The sequence below is a fragment of the Staurois parvus genome, unplaced genomic scaffold (assembly GCF_062004578.1).
Source record: "Staurois parvus isolate SC_StPar_1 unplaced genomic scaffold, SC_StPar_1.0 ptg000737l, whole genome shotgun sequence".
NCBI classification, from domain to species: domain Eukaryota; kingdom Metazoa; phylum Chordata; class Amphibia; order Anura; family Ranidae; genus Staurois; species Staurois parvus.
In genome coordinates this window covers 350,703-366,376 of record NW_028318533.1, presented here as the reverse complement: position 1 = coordinate 366,376, position 15,674 = coordinate 350,703, and the positions used below count along the sequence as shown (strand labels likewise).

Genomic DNA, 15,674 nt, shown 5'->3' with positions numbered 1-15,674 from the left:
TGGAATAATAGACAAGTGGTTAAATCAAGCTCACAGCTACTGCTGAAGAGCACGCAAAGGGCTTGGTGACAAAAGTGATCAGGTAGCTCTACAGCCACCTGATCAGTTTTGTAGGGCACTCAAAGGGTGTTCCATGCCCCTCGCTAGTGGCATCCACAATGGATCCTGGGCAATAACATTTTTTAAAGCACCCCTGTCACCCATGCACACTCCCCAAATAAAAAGTGCAGAGTAGGGCGAGCATGTGCATGTAAACATCAATCGCACAGCACATGTGAAATACTATCATGAATGTTGGAGTGAGAGCAATAATTCTAGGGCCACAATTAATGGTTAATTCTACACTGATAACCTGTAAAAGCTTTTGAATAGCCGCATATGCAGAAGTTTGGATTCCATCATGTTTTGCGATTCCACATGTATGCACAATTTTATGACTTGACATGTTTGGTATCTATTTACTTGACAGAACTACAACTTTTATATTCTCCTGTAAGATTGTGTGTGATATTGTGTTCATTTGTGCTAAAATTAATTTTAGTGCATTTTTCCTCAAAATATGCATTTGATAAACAACTGTGCAAATATTGTGCGACATAAAAAATTTAAAATACCACCATTTTATTCCCAAGGGTCTCTGCTTTCAGAAAAAAATATACTTTTTGGTTTGTTGACAGTAATTTCTACCAAAAAAATACATATACATACATAATATATATATTAATATGTGTTTACCTCCCCTAACCCCCAAAAGCACCTTTTTTTTAATGCACCCAATACATACCCTTTCCCTGAAGTTTTTGAGCTAGTCCGATGATGTTACGGGAGCTCTGCTTCTTCTGGTGGCTGGAGGGCATTCATGTAATGACATGTAAGGGGTGTTCAGTCTTGAAGTATGCACCCAACCTTCATGATAATGCACCCCTGGGGGGGGGGGCACATAAATGACAGGATGGACTCAAAGAAAACATGCAGAATAACAAAATGTAATTCTGCCCTGAAGAGGTCCTCAGGTGCTGAACCCAGGAGGAAGTTGGGGTGACAGTGCAGGTGTATGGAGAAGTTAGTTTCCATTTTTTTTTTCAACAGAAGAGGAGTTGAAAACTTTTAGAACAGATATATGTTAATAAATTAATGTAATCATTTTTAACATTTTGGTTCAGCCCTTAAATACCAAAAGGAAGCTTGTCCTTTGTCCCTTTAGGCTCCATTCACATTAGCGCTTCTCAAAAGTCGCACAATTTCCAGTGCAACTTTGGAACACGACATTGATGTGACTTTTGGTGCGACTTTGATCCGACTTTACACTCTTTGGACCAAAGTCGCATCAAAAGTTGCACCAAAGTAGTCCAGACACCTATCCAAAATCACCAAAACTGATGTGAATGGGTGCCATTGTAAACTGGGCTGCGACTTGTCATGTCCAAAGTCGCATGTCGCACAAGTGTGAATGGGCCCTTGTGATTTAACTTTCAATCATACCCCTGCTGGGTTGTAAGCTCTGAATGAGCCCATGGCATCCCCTCCTGCCCCATACTATAGTCTGTTTTCATCTGGGCTGGTCTCACTCATACTACTGGAAGGGCGGCATAGGATGGAGCCCACAATGGTGACACTTAGATGGGGCAACAAAGTACTTTTTATTTGTAATTTATTAAAATACATTTTCAAAAATAAAAAATATTAGAATATTACCATCTGAATATATGGCAGCATTTACATATACAATCAGAGATTTACAACTTTGTGTGACCTTAGATGGACTGCCAGCTTATCCCTTACTGACACAGGTTCAGGAGTTCTAATTAACCCTGGAACCTGCATACTTTAGATACATCAATTACTAAAGGGAAATTGAAGGTTGTTTCCAAATATTACACATTAAAAGTTAAAACAGTAAACCAATTGCACCTAGCACACCTTGTACTGAGTACTTACAGACTTCTTCTTCTTATTATTAAATATTAGATAATATAAAGGGGAGTTTGACATTGTTTTAGCCAGTGCAGATGTGGCGTCTCTCTATACAATTATTGACCATGATGGGGCTATGGAATCAACAGGTTGGGGCCTCAGAGAGTACAGTGCTTTGACTTGGTCCCAAAGGAAATTTATACTTGATTGTTTAGACTTTTGCCTTACACACAACTATTTCTGGCACAATAAGTTATTTTACTAGCAAGTTAAAGGCATGGCAATGGGGGCCAGATTTGCTCCTAGTGTTGCAAATCTATATATGGCATATTGGGAAGAGGAGATGGTTTATCTACATCCCCCTGGGGAATTGTTGTTATATAAAAGATACATCGATGATGTAATCATTATATGAAGAGGTGATGTGGACTCTTTACTTGGTTTCCTCAACAGACTGAATAATAATACTCGGAATATTAGTTTTACATGGGTTTACAGTAAGGAGTGTATCAACTTCCTAGATTTGAATATTAGGCCCGAGAAGGGTAACAGTATTACGAAAACATACTTCAAGGAGGTAGACCGTAACGGATACATATCACTTGATAGTTGTCATTACCCACTTTGGTTGTGTAACATCCCTAAAGGACAATTTGTAAGGCTTAAGAGAAATTGTACATTAAAAGAAGAATACATAGAGCAAGTTAAAATTATTGGTGATAGATTCATTAAGAAAGGTTATCCAGAAGAAGAAATCACCAAGAAATTAGTAGAAGTTGATAACGTAGAGAGAAAGTTACTTTTAAATGATAAGGTTAGAGAGGATGGTTTTGAAAACCAAATGGCCATCATTTTAGATTTTAATATTCATTATAAAAAAGTAGAAAAGATTTTTAAAAAGCACTGGCCCATTTTAAAATCAGACCCCATTTTAAATAATTTATTAACCCAGTACCCAAAATGTATTTATAGGAGAGTGCCTTCCCTTAGGACTAAATTAGTAAAAAATGTACTTGATCCGTCTAATAAAAAACAAATGGTTACTTTTCTTGACCTAAAAGGTTTCTTTCCATGCAAAACATGCTACGCATGTAGTGAAACAAAAGGACGTAATTTTAAACGGAAAACTTTCAAAGGTAACTGGGATGGAGCTGAGTTTACTATTAGGGACTTCATCTTGTGCAGGACCAAAGGGGTAGTCTACGGATTGGAATGTAGATGCAGTCTTTAATATATAGGGAGTACCAAGAGACCATTCTGGAAACAGTTACGAGAACACTTGCAAAATATAAAAAAGGGGTTCCCTTATATAGTGGCTCGAGACATTTTTCAATACATCATAACAAAGACCCCTCCGGTTTAAAATTTTGGGGGATTGAAAAATACGTCAAACATTGGAGGGGAAGCCACAAAATAAGTTCCCATAGTAAAGCTGAGTCAAAATGGATTTACAATATGCATACGCAGGCCTAAATGTAGAATTTGACTTAAATTGCTTCATTAGTGATTCATGATGTAGGGGGTCAGTTAATTATTTGTGCATTAGATTAATTTATCACCTGGCTATTTTAAGATTGTTTAGCTGATTTTTTAGCTGGTTTATTGTATTATGAATTTCATTTAATATGTGAACTCATGGTATAGGTGCATCTGCATGGTATAGTTTAATATTTTTATATTTAGTATGGAGGCATCCTTTTTTTTATATATTATTTATATATATATATATTAATTCTTAATTTTTATTTTTAGTTATATATTTGTGGTTGTTTACTCGCAATTTATAGATATATGCATGCATATGTACATGCATACTGATTCTAGGGCATCTATTTAGATTATATACCTTTTAGGTCCGCTTATGTCCATTATGTATTAATTTTGTACTCTCTTCCCCTTTTTTTATATACAGTATATATATAATTATTCATATTTTTGTAGCGGTTTTAATAAAAATTATTAGTCTTTTTTATATTAATGGAGATCTTTGACCACAGTAAAATGTCCACATAAGCGTTTTTAAGGTCTCATTATGTTTTTTTATTCCCTCGTGTTTTTGGTTAATTTGCCCCCCTTTTGGTCATCTTATTTATCCCCTTCTTAATAAGAGCTTAATATATGTATCCTAATAGTATATATTTAATTGGCGATTAGTTGTAGTTTACCATATCCACGGAAGTGTTTTGTATAGTAGGAGGCTAGTTTGGACTTCAGCAAAATGCCGCCGCAAGTCCTCCCCCCTGTAATTTGATTGACGCCCGGCCGTCAATAAAACCCAATCGTGATCACCAGAGGGCGTATACCCTGATGAAGTCACATGGTAGCGTGATTGGTACGCAACTTCCGGTGACGTGATGGCGTACTTCCGGGCGTGGATGCCATATTGGTACACCATACAAACCCATGCAGTACACCCATAGCATGAGGTTTAAAAGCGTTTTGTGAAGGAGGAAATATGAGTGGGCTAATTGACTTCATATCTTTTTATGCTTGCAAAATAAAAGTTATTGCACTATGGAGGATGTTTCTTCTTGTGTCTTATTAACATGGTCCTGAGGGGAAAGTGAGCTGTTTATCAGAAAGGACCCTGAGAGTGGTATTGATGAAAGGAGCTTATGCGGCATCTCCACCTGGGATGAGATAGTACTCATAAGGATTGTGGTGTGATCCTAAAAGCTGAGTTGGCCCTTGTGATCACGGTTTGGAGGTGCCATTTTGAGGATTTTTTTCACAAGAGTGAAGACCACCTGATCACTTGCACGTTTTGTGTTTAAAGACCACAGCTTTATGTTATTGGAGATTATTTGGGCATTTTTGTCATTCAATTTTGGTTCACATATGTGTGGTTGTTTTTCATCTGCAATTGTTTAGTTTGCCATTTGTCATTTATATATTTATATACAGTATATAAGTTGGCACTGTTCACTGATGGATTATTTTTTCCCTTTACTATAAGGGATCACATATTTATCACCTTAGTCCCAAATAGGGACAGGGGGAGGTTGGATTTTTTCTATTAGGAAAATGGGATTCAGTGAGTGTTGAAACAGGCAATCCTGTGTGTTTCACTAGTGTTGCACCTGATTGGATCCGACAGGATCACAGAACTGTGTGTATTAATAACACTTTGTATATTCAATGTATAGCATTATTTATGTTTTATTATTAATGATCACATTTATATTTATTTGTTTAGCGCTTCACCATTTATTTACTGTCATTTCACCTATTAGGCCAGGTCAGCTGATAGCAGCTTATTATTATTTTTAGGGACATCCATAGAAGTGCAGGAGGACGTATTCATTGTCATCAACTAGGGAAACATCCAGTGGTGTAACAAGTTTCTCATAACTGTCCGGGAGATGACTGAGAAACTGTACTGCTATAAGATAACATTTCATCTCCTGTAGCAGGGATTCCACCATTTGTAAAGTACATCCTCTATAGTCCTGCACAGGGACGGACTGACAACGCATGGGGCCCCCGGGCAATAGGGGATCATGGGGCCTCTGTGTCCTTGCCCAAACTCAAAAAAGCCTATGAAAAAGGTACCAAGGGCATCTCATGGGGCCCCCTACTGACCCCGGGCCCTCGGGCAGTGCCCGAGTTTCCAAATGGTCAGTCCGCCCCTGGTCCTGCATATGATTGAATGCTCTAACGAGCCGGGCCCACGGTTTCCTATTGTACCACGTTGTATTACAACTGTAATGTCTACCTTCATTTTGTAAAGAGCTGCATGAACTGTTGGCGCTATATAAATCCTGAATAATAATAATAATAATATGATGGCCTTTCATTAGCTTAGTCTGGTATAGCTTCCTAATTATGTAGTTTATTGCTAGGATTTATGCAACATTAGTACAGGGGAAGGGGCATTGTGCCACCAGAAGAGTCGTTTTTTTTCTTTTAATCAAGAGTTTACCGTCAATTTTAAACTTTCAGGACTGGTCATTCTGGTTTGCTAGATTTGCTAAGGAGAACTATAAAGCACTCTTAAAAGACATCATATTTGTTTCCTGACCTAATTTTCTTTGTCTGGAGAACACATTTCCAATGTACCTAGGTCTTGTGATTTATATAGGCAATGACAAAGGTAATAAAGTATGCTAGAGTTCTTTAATAATCTGAATTCAGCATTCAGTATGCTCTACCAATCACCTCTTATTTACCTTGTTAGAGGCATAATCTTGATTGACAGTGCTGAACGTAAATAGATACAGTAGATCTTCATGGAAGCTATAAAATGTGTCTAAACAAAAAAAGATACATTTGTAAGGGCTCTTTCAGACTGGTGGACTCCACCAGAGGATATGAGTGTCTTCTGGCTACACAAATTACCTTCAATTGGAGGCAAATCCCAGTGCTATGGCTGCTGCATATTACATCCCCTCAAGGGAGTGCACTTTCCATCTAAAACCACCTCTAGAGCATACCTACTCTTAGGAACATCCACAATACACCAGCTTAATCCTTGACCTGATCATGTATGAGGGAGGTTACAGTGACCTGTTAGGATCTCCCCGGGATGGTGCCCTGCAGCTTGGCACCTGAGAGGGTCACGGGCCTTTTATATACCATTATTTACACCTTCCTCTGGACTACATGTGGTCATATGTTTAGGATCAGTTGCTGTTGTGATCTGTATGCCTTGGTGTCTAGTGTATGAGGGGGGTTCTGATACCTTTCCTGCATCCCTCCCTGTATTACACTAACATTTACACCAGTCTCATTGTATGATTGGTCTGGTGCTGGGTTTATCCTGGCCCTTATGGCTGGTCAATTCTGAGTATAGGAGCCTTTTATTATTATGCCTTTGCACTCTTTCCTGCATGGAAGATGTTATGGCTTATAAATGAGTCGAACATAGGAGTCATCCATACAATTATCTTTCTACTAATGTGTTTTCCCCTGACAGGGATTTACCTACTTGTGGCTCTGAGGAAGAGGCAAGTCCTCGAAACGCGTCAGCCTATTGGATGTCTACATTCCCCATTACAGATTGTTACTCAGCGCGGTGTTGACCCAGGTGTTCTTTTATGATGTGCCTTGACTTTATTGTCGTTTGTGAGTACAACACCTACTTTATTTCTTATTAAACATTTTTTATGGTAATGCACTAGGCCTGTGTGCCCTCTCTTTGTTCTTTCCTCATTTACCTACTTGAGACCTGTGGATTGTGGTACGATTTTTTGTGTTTGTTTTATACTTTTAATTTTGTCTGTAATAAAGAATTTTTGGAGCGCCACTGATCACCTTCTCCTTTGTTAAGTGTTCTTGCATAGCAAGACCACTTACTGTTCTCTCACATATATATTCTTATTATTATAGCCAAATTTAACACCCTAACTCCTCCCACAGTTTTTACACTACATAGACAGTAATATACGGAAATGTGCGGATTGTTCCCGATTGGTGTGCTATTACTTTGTGGAACGTTTTGCAGAACGGTTCACAAAATATCGGCATTTTTGTGGTGAAATTGGTCCCATAGGAATGAATGGCGTGTGGGCTGGAGTGTGAGCTGACAAATCAGGACATGATTTCTAAACTGCCATCACTCCCTCATTTTCAAGCCCACCTACACAAATCTTATATCAAAACGTTCAGCTATCCCTGCTGCCTCTAAAAATGTCCACAGCTAAGCCATAGTCCTGATAGTTTTCACAATATGACCATTTGTTTGCAACTCACGCCGCCCATTGACATTCATTGAAACTCCACTCAAGCCACCTCAAATGTGAAGGGCAATTTCTAAACCGCGACTGTGCCTTCATTTTTAATATTTCAGAGACATTCTATGCATCAAAATGTAGGTCTGGGTCTTGTGATTCTCACAATATAAAGCTCTTCTGTATAGGATTTATAATTTTTAAACTACAACCATTTGAAGATGGCAACTGCCAGTGAAGTGAGCAAGTTGGAGCAGTTTGTTTTTAACCGCTCTTCTCTGCCCTTGCTGTAGAGTGAGATGCCATAGGAACCCAGGTGTGTGAGCAGGCAGCAGAGTGACAAGCCACTCTGCCCAGTTACTCCACCCACTCCAGTTGTAGACTACTGGTGGAGGCAAGAACACTTCACACAATATCCTCAGAAATTGTAGCTTTTCTAGTTTGATTTATTATTCTTGAGTATTCACAAATTCCCCATTCCGGTTGAGTCCATAACAAGTTCTTTTTCTGTAAGTTTCTCAGAGCCCATAAATAGCCTGAGGCCTAGAACAGTAGTTGAGTTGGTCCTGGGTCCAGTCTTGCAGGAGGAGCCCCCTGCCTAGGGGCCTTTGCTCCTGGGGCAATTCGCTGGAATGCTGTTTGACGGTCATCAAGGTCCCAGCTGCAGCTTAGCTGGGGGCCTATTTCCAGCCTGGTCTGGGGTCCTAGTCTGGAGAGTTTGCTGACGTGTACCCAGTGGAAATTGGAGGAGAGTGTCCAGCTGTCCTGTGGCATACTGTTACATTCATTATGTGAAAATATAATACAATGCATAGTTATGGTTAATGCTCATAGTACTGTAAGGCTCCATTCACAGTAAGCTGAGCGTTTTTCAGGTGTTTTTTCAAGTGGTTTTTTTTCAGGCATCTTTGAGCGTTTTTTTTTAGCAGATTTGCAAATATTAAAGGTGTTTTTTTCAGTCGTTTTTCATTTAGGCATTTTTGCTGTGGCCAATAGAAATAGAAATAGCTGCTGTTTGAGCCTGAAAATGAGACTGGAAATGCCTGAAATTAAACTTGAAAAAAACGCTCATCCCCAGTGTTCAAGTATTTTCCATTCAAATTTATGAGGAGAAACCGCTCAGATCTGCCCGAAAAGTAGTGCAAGTACTTTTTGGAACCAGGTGTTTTGCTACAGGCAACAGAATGCTGAAATGTGAACAGGGGCCATTGGGAATAATGGGATTTTACTTGTTGAGCGTTTTTGAGCGTGGAACTTTCAGCTGAAAAATGCTCAAGTGTGAATGTGGTCTAAACTGAGAATTTATAGTCAATTTTACTGCCATATTGTGGTTATGTTGGTTATTGCACCATCTTTTTTCTGTGTTCCCCCCCATTTATGATGCACTTCCTTCTTCTTGTAAATGCATTATAGGATAGGATGGCTGCTTGTCTCACACCCATATGTTAATCTGTTCTCATGGGGGAATGCATTACCATGTTTTGACCTGCAAATACCATTCTTTCATTAATCTGTTACATCCTTTTGTCTGCTGTAATCAAGTTGCATTCAATAAAGATCAAAAGGTGTTTGCTGAGTTCAGCTATCTGATCAAGACTGTCCGCAGTGACTGTATCCACTTACAGAGCTATGAAAAAGTATTCATACCCCTTGTCCACATTTTGTCATGTTCCAACCAAAAACGTAAATTTATTTTTTTGGGGATTTTATGTGATGGACCAACACAAAGTGGCACATAATTGTGAAGTGGAAGGCAAATAATATTCAAAATATTTTACAAATAAATATCTGTGGCACGCATTTGTATTCAGCCCCCTTTACTCTGATACCCCTAACTAAAATCTAGTGGAACAATTGCCTTCAGAAGTCACCTAATTAGTAAATAGAGTCCACCTGTGTGTCATGTAATCTCAGTATAAATACAGCTGTTCTGTGAAGCCCTCAGAGCTTTGTTAGAGAACATTAGTGAACAAACAGCATCATGAAGGCCAACGATCACAACAGACAGATCAGGGATAAAGTTGTGGAGAGGTTTAAAGCACGGTTAGGTTATAAAAAATATCCCAAACTCTTAACATCTCACGGAGCACTGTTCAATCCATCATCTGAAAATAAAAAGAGTATGGCACAACTGCAAACCTACCAAGGACATGGCCTTCCACCTAAACTGATAGGCCGGGTAATGAGAGCATTAATCAGAGAAGCAGCCAAGAGGCCCATGGTAACTCTGGAGGAGCTGCAGAGATCCACAGCTCAGGTGGGAGAATCTGTCCACAGGGCAACTAATAGTAGTGACCTCCACAAATCTGGCCTTTATGGAAGAGTGGCAGGAAGAAAGCCATAAGAAGTCCCATTTGCAGTTTGTGAGAAGCCATGTGGGGGAATCAGAAACATGTGGAAGAAGGTGCTGTGGTCAGATGAGACCAAAATGGAACTTTTTGCCCTAATAGTAAGACGCTATGTGTGGCAGAAAACTTACACTGCGTATCACCCTAAACACACCATCCCCACCGTGAAACATGGTGGTGGCAGCATCATGTTGTGAGGATGCTTTTCTTCAGCAGGGACAGAGAAGCTGGTCAGAGTTGATGGGAAGATGGATGGAGCCAAATACAGGGCAATCTTAGAAGAAAACCTGTTAGAGTCTGCAAAAGACTTGAGTCTGGGGAGGAGGTTCACCTTCCAGCAGGACAACATCCAGCCAGAACTACAATGGAATGGTTTAGATCAAAGCATATTCATGTGTTAGAATGGCCCAGTCACAGTCCAGACCTGAATCTAATTAAAAATCTGTGGCAAGACTTGAAAATTGCTGTTCACAGACGCTCTCCATCCAATCTGACAGAACTTGAGCTATTGTGCAAAGAAGAATGGGCAGAAATGTCCCTCTCTAGATGTGCAAAGCTGGTAGAGACATCCCCAAAAAGACTTGCAGCTGGAATTGCAGTGAAAGGTGGTTCTACAAAGTATTGACTCCGGGGGGCTGAATACAAATGTACACCACACTTTTCACAGATTTATTTGTAAAAAATGTTGAAAACCATTTATCATTTTCCTTCCACTTCACAATTATGTGCCACTTTGTGTTGGTCTATCACATAAAATCCCAATAAAATACATTTACGTTTTTGGTTTTAACATGACAAAATGTGGAAAATTTTAAGGGGTATGAATACTTTTTCAAGGCACTGTATACAGGCCAGGCATAAGGGTTTCAACCAGGGATACGTTACTAAATCAACAGTTGGAATCAGAATATGTGGTATTGTGAGTTTTTTTCCTCCCTCACTGAAGAGTACCTGGTGGATATCAGAAGGAGGAAACTGATGATCCTGTGGCATTGTGAGTACTGACCCAAGTTCATCCCCTTAGTGACTATGTGTCAATCGCTGTCCCCCATGAAGGCACCAGTCATTGTTCAGTCAGTGGGGAATCATCTAGGAACTCTAGCTTATCAGTATCAGTGGGAGAGCGGAGTCCTTTAGAAACTCAGAGCTGTTTTTTTGGTATCCCATGCTCCCCCTCAATCTGCAAAAAAAAAAAAGCACAAAAAAAACATTCCCTGGATTCTTGTCAAACCAGATAGAGGGGAATGCTGTGTTTGCATTAAATGTGAGGAAGGAATCTGTGCTGCTCAGCAGCTGCTTGCGGGTGTGCTACAAAGGGCATGGGAAGCTTCATTTTTGGGTTTGTCGCTGCCAATTCTTTTAACCATTTGCACCAGTTATAATTTGGTTTAACATCACTACAGTTCACTTGATTGCCATCTCATGGGTTAGTGTTCACATTATCTAGAACAGCATCATTAAACCTGTTCAACTGCCTATCTATTGATTCATGTATTGTTTACCTGCATTGTCATAATCCATGCTTTCAGTCTACCATGGAGTTACTTTCGGCCTATTTTCTGTGCAATATAATAGAGAGGTAGCATATTACCTTCTAAATCACACAGGTGTGTCAGTGGGGACCGCGCAGCTTCAAGCGGAGTTCCAGTTGAAAAAAAAAAATAAAAGTCAGCAGCTACAAAAACTGTAGCTGCTGACTTTTAAAATACAGCCACTTACCTGTCCCTCGATCCAGCGGTGTACTCACCACCTTTCACCGGCTGTCTTCTCTCCCCAGAGCCAGCATCTTCAGTGTGGTCACCCAGCTGTGACAGCTTGCGGCTTCACAGCCAGGTGCCCACTGCGCACGCGTAAGAAGCACTGCTCTTTGTGAATGGTCCCGTAGTCTTCTGGGACCTGTCACGTGTCCCAGAAGACTACGGGGGGGGGGGGGGGGTAGACAACATCCGCTTCAGATTTCCTTAGGTGATCGCAGTGGAAGTGGGAACGGGTACCTGTTAAATTCAGGTACCCTCTCCCCAAAGGTGCCAATCCTTAATGGGGAGCGGGGGACAAAGGCTTAAAGCGGAATGTCCCCTTTTGGGGGGAGCTCCGCTTTAAAGAGTCATGGCAAAAAAGAGAACCCATCATATCCAGTGGCTCCTGTGGGGGCAAGCACTACATAGGCTTGATTGCTGAACTGTATATGATGTGTTGTAAACTACACAATCCTGACCCCTGCACTTTATGCGCTATGTTATATGATGCATACTTTTGACACACGCACTATATGCTGTGTTGCATGTTACATACTCTTTATTTTGCATTCTATATGTGTCATGTTTCACATGACTGTCATATACCTTTAAGTGTTCTTTGTATTTTGTCTCTGCACCTCCCTTTCCTTTGGTTTAGTTCTTGCTGTAAAGATAGCCCAACCGTTTTTCCCAGTAAGGCATTTCAGCTTCAAGCCTCATGTCATGAAGCAGATGACAATATGATCTTTTGACCTATCAGATGTTCATTGTAAGATTCTCTCAGTTTATGGAATAAACTTCACAAGATCTACAAGGTGTCATCTGATCGAGTCACTGCCTGTGTTATTCAACTAAGATTGGAGTTATCGCTATCTCATCACAACTGTAAGTTACAGAGATCACACTTTCAATGCTTAGATTGGAGAGACAGAACAATATGGCATGTTGTACTTTGGACTTTCAGCAAGGTAACAGTGGATCGGTGTTGCTTGCAGAAGAGGTTAGAAACCCTATGCATCACATTATAAAAGTATCACAATGTATTTTACCAGTCATGTTATCTGTGCTAAAAGAAATGTGTATAATGCCAGCAGCCATCCCACCCCCTTCCCCATATACACCAGACTGGAGTCCCAGGATTATAGCTATATCAATTTTATTCAATTAGAAACACACAGTCAGGAGACAAAGTCATAGCACCATGCAATGTACACGTGCACAATCCAGCAGCAGAACACAGGACAATGAATGCTCTGCAGGAGGCTGTGATGATCTGCAGGAATCACAAGTTGGAAGGAAGGTGCATTTTGTCATTATCTCTGGAAAAGATTTAAGAAAAATATTAGAAATGTTTTGTATTCTGCTTTTGCAACCAAATTGGGATAACACATACTCTATATTTGTTATAATTTCTGTAGTATAACTTAAAAAAAATGCTGCTTACCTTTTTACCTGCCTATACACTCACCGGCCACTTTATTAGGTACACTTGTTCAATTGCTTGTTAACACAAATTGCTAATCAGCCAATCACATGGCAGCAACTCAATGCATTTAGGCATCTAGATGTGGTGAAGATGATTTGCTGAAGTTCAAACCAAATGTCAGAATGGGGAAGAAAGGGGATTGAAGTGACTTTGAACGTGGCATGGTTGTTGGTGTCAGACGGGCTGGTCTGAGTATTTCAAAAACTGCTGATCTACTGGGATTTTCACGCACCACCATCTCTAGGGTTTACAGAGAATGGTCCAAAAATTAGAAAATGTCCAGTGAGCGGCAATCGTGTGGACAGAAATGCATTGTTGATGTCAGAGATCAGAGGAGAATGGGCAGACTGGTTGCTGCAACATTCAGATGGTAGGTTCAGAATTTGAACACACAAGTAACTGTTTAGGTCTTCTATGACCTGGTTCACACCTTTTTTAATGCTTTTCACAGAAACACACTACAGTCCATTTAACACGGTTTCCTATGCGACAAGTTCACATCTATGCTTTTTTCAGCTGCTGGGATTTTGGAAAAGGTCGAGAATTTTTTTTAGAGGCACTGCGATTTTGGTTCAATAGACTTTAATGGAGATGCCACAGAATACGCATGTAGTGCATTTTTGATGCGTTTTTGACACCGTTGCGTTTTGCATTTTTAATCTGCCCAGCAAGAAATTGGCCAAAAAAAGCATAACAAATGCAAAACACATCAAAAACGTGTGTAAAAATGTAAAAAGCTTTGCAAAAACCGACAAAACGCAAACTGCATAGGTGTGAACCAGGCCTACGGTCCAACACATCCCATGCACACTGCACTGCAAGTTGATTTTTATGAACTTTTAGTTTTGTTTTTCAATAAAAGTAGGCTGGCATGCCCTTAAACCACAGTTCAGACTGATGCAAGCACATTCAGCCCAGGTTCACACTATGTGGTGTGGGACACTGCATGCAATTCGCACAGGAATCGCACTGCATTCTTGTGTGAATTATATGCAAATGTGTGTGCGGTTCAATTTGAGCCAAAAAGGTGCAGGACCCTTCTTTAACCATTTCCAGTCTTGCCCATGTACTTAAACAGCCGGATGGGAGCAGTGCAGGAGCGGGTTGCCGTTTATAAACATTCACAGCCTGTGCGGACACAGCAGAACACAGATCGCTCTACAAGACCTCTGTGTGAGGTCCCCATTCATGTGATCTCTGATTGGCCAATCAGTGATCACATGAATAGTAGTAAGCAAGATGACACTTCCTGACATCATTGCTTACTACGTGTGAAATCTGTGAATGATCACAGAGGTCACATGGTACAAGACTATTCACAACAGCCTTGTACCATGTGACAAGCTGTGACCAATCACAGCTCTCACAATATTTCTGAATGGCTGCAAGAATGCAGCCAAAGAGAAGGAGAAATGATTGCTTTTACAGCCTTTATGGGTGTGAAAGCAATCAGTGTAAAAAAAAAAAAAATCTTCATCACCCCCCACAAGTAGTACAGTGTCACTATGGTGACACTGTACTGCTAGGGTGACAGTATGTTTAAAAAAACATAAATAATAATATAAAAATGAAAAAAAATGTTTTAAAAAAATTATAATTTTTGATTATAAACTAATTTGGGTTATTTTTTTTACTAAAAAGATAACTGAATAAATTTTGGCCAAGATTTATGAAGAAGATAACTGAATAAATTTTGACCAAGATTTATGAAGAACGATTATTTATGTGCAAAATCTTATAAGAAAAACACTTTTTTTCAAAATTTTGGGACTTTTTCATTTATATAGCAAACAAATTAAAAATCCCAGTGGTGAATAAATACCACCAAAATAAAGCTTTATCGGTCTCAAAAAATGCTAAAAAATTCATATGGGTACAGTGTTGCATGACCGCGCAATTGTCATTCAAAGTGTGACAGCACTGAAAGCTGAAAATTGGCCTGGACAGGAAGGGGGTGAAAGTGTCCAGACTTGAAGTGGTTAAATCCCACCCTGAATCACATCGCATGGGTGTTCTCACCCATGTGATGCGATATCTGGCGAGCGCGTTTTGCGATTTTTTGTTTTTGGGAGTCATTAATTTATCATTGACACCAGCACCAGATTGCATGAACGTGATGCGATTGCAATGTGGTTCAGCAAATGCACAGGATTTGCAGCGTTTCCTGCACCACTTTGGTGTGAACCCGGGCTCAGAGACTTAAAAAAATGCCAACCGTCTGTAAAAGTGGTGTTTTTTAAAGCCCAATGTGCATGAGGCCTTATATTCTGCAGGCACATACATACATATAGAGACATAATGCGTAGGAGATGCAGAATCCGGGGTGTACACTCACCTCACTGGCACTCAATCAGATAACACACCGTGTTCGATTCCTCTGCAATGGCACAATAAGAAACACGTCATACCAATGTAATAAAGTGCAAAAAAATTCTTGAATATTATCTTTTTTTTCCTATTTTGTAAAAAAAAAAAAAAATCATGCCTTCTATTCCATCTTTATGTTAGTTTATACATGGTT

At 39.8% G+C, this 15,674-nt stretch overlaps 1 protein-coding gene across 1 annotated transcript in view; it reads right to left on the bottom strand.

Moving 5' to 3' along the window:
• Nucleotides 1-12,806: 12,806 nt before the first annotated feature.
• Nucleotides 12,807-15,674, bottom strand: part of LOC149445224 (alpha-2-macroglobulin-like protein 1) — a 238,295-nt gene continuing 235,427 nt past the window's right edge. Inside the window, exons 37-38 of the mRNA XM_089654069.1 lie at nt 15,489-15,530; nt 12,807-12,986 (exon numbers count right to left, since the gene is read on the bottom strand). Coding sequence (XP_089510195.1) covers nt 15,490-15,530 — 41 coding nt within the window. The 3' untranslated portion in view covers nt 12,807-12,986; nt 15,489. The remainder of the gene's footprint in view (nt 12,987-15,488; nt 15,531-15,674) is intronic.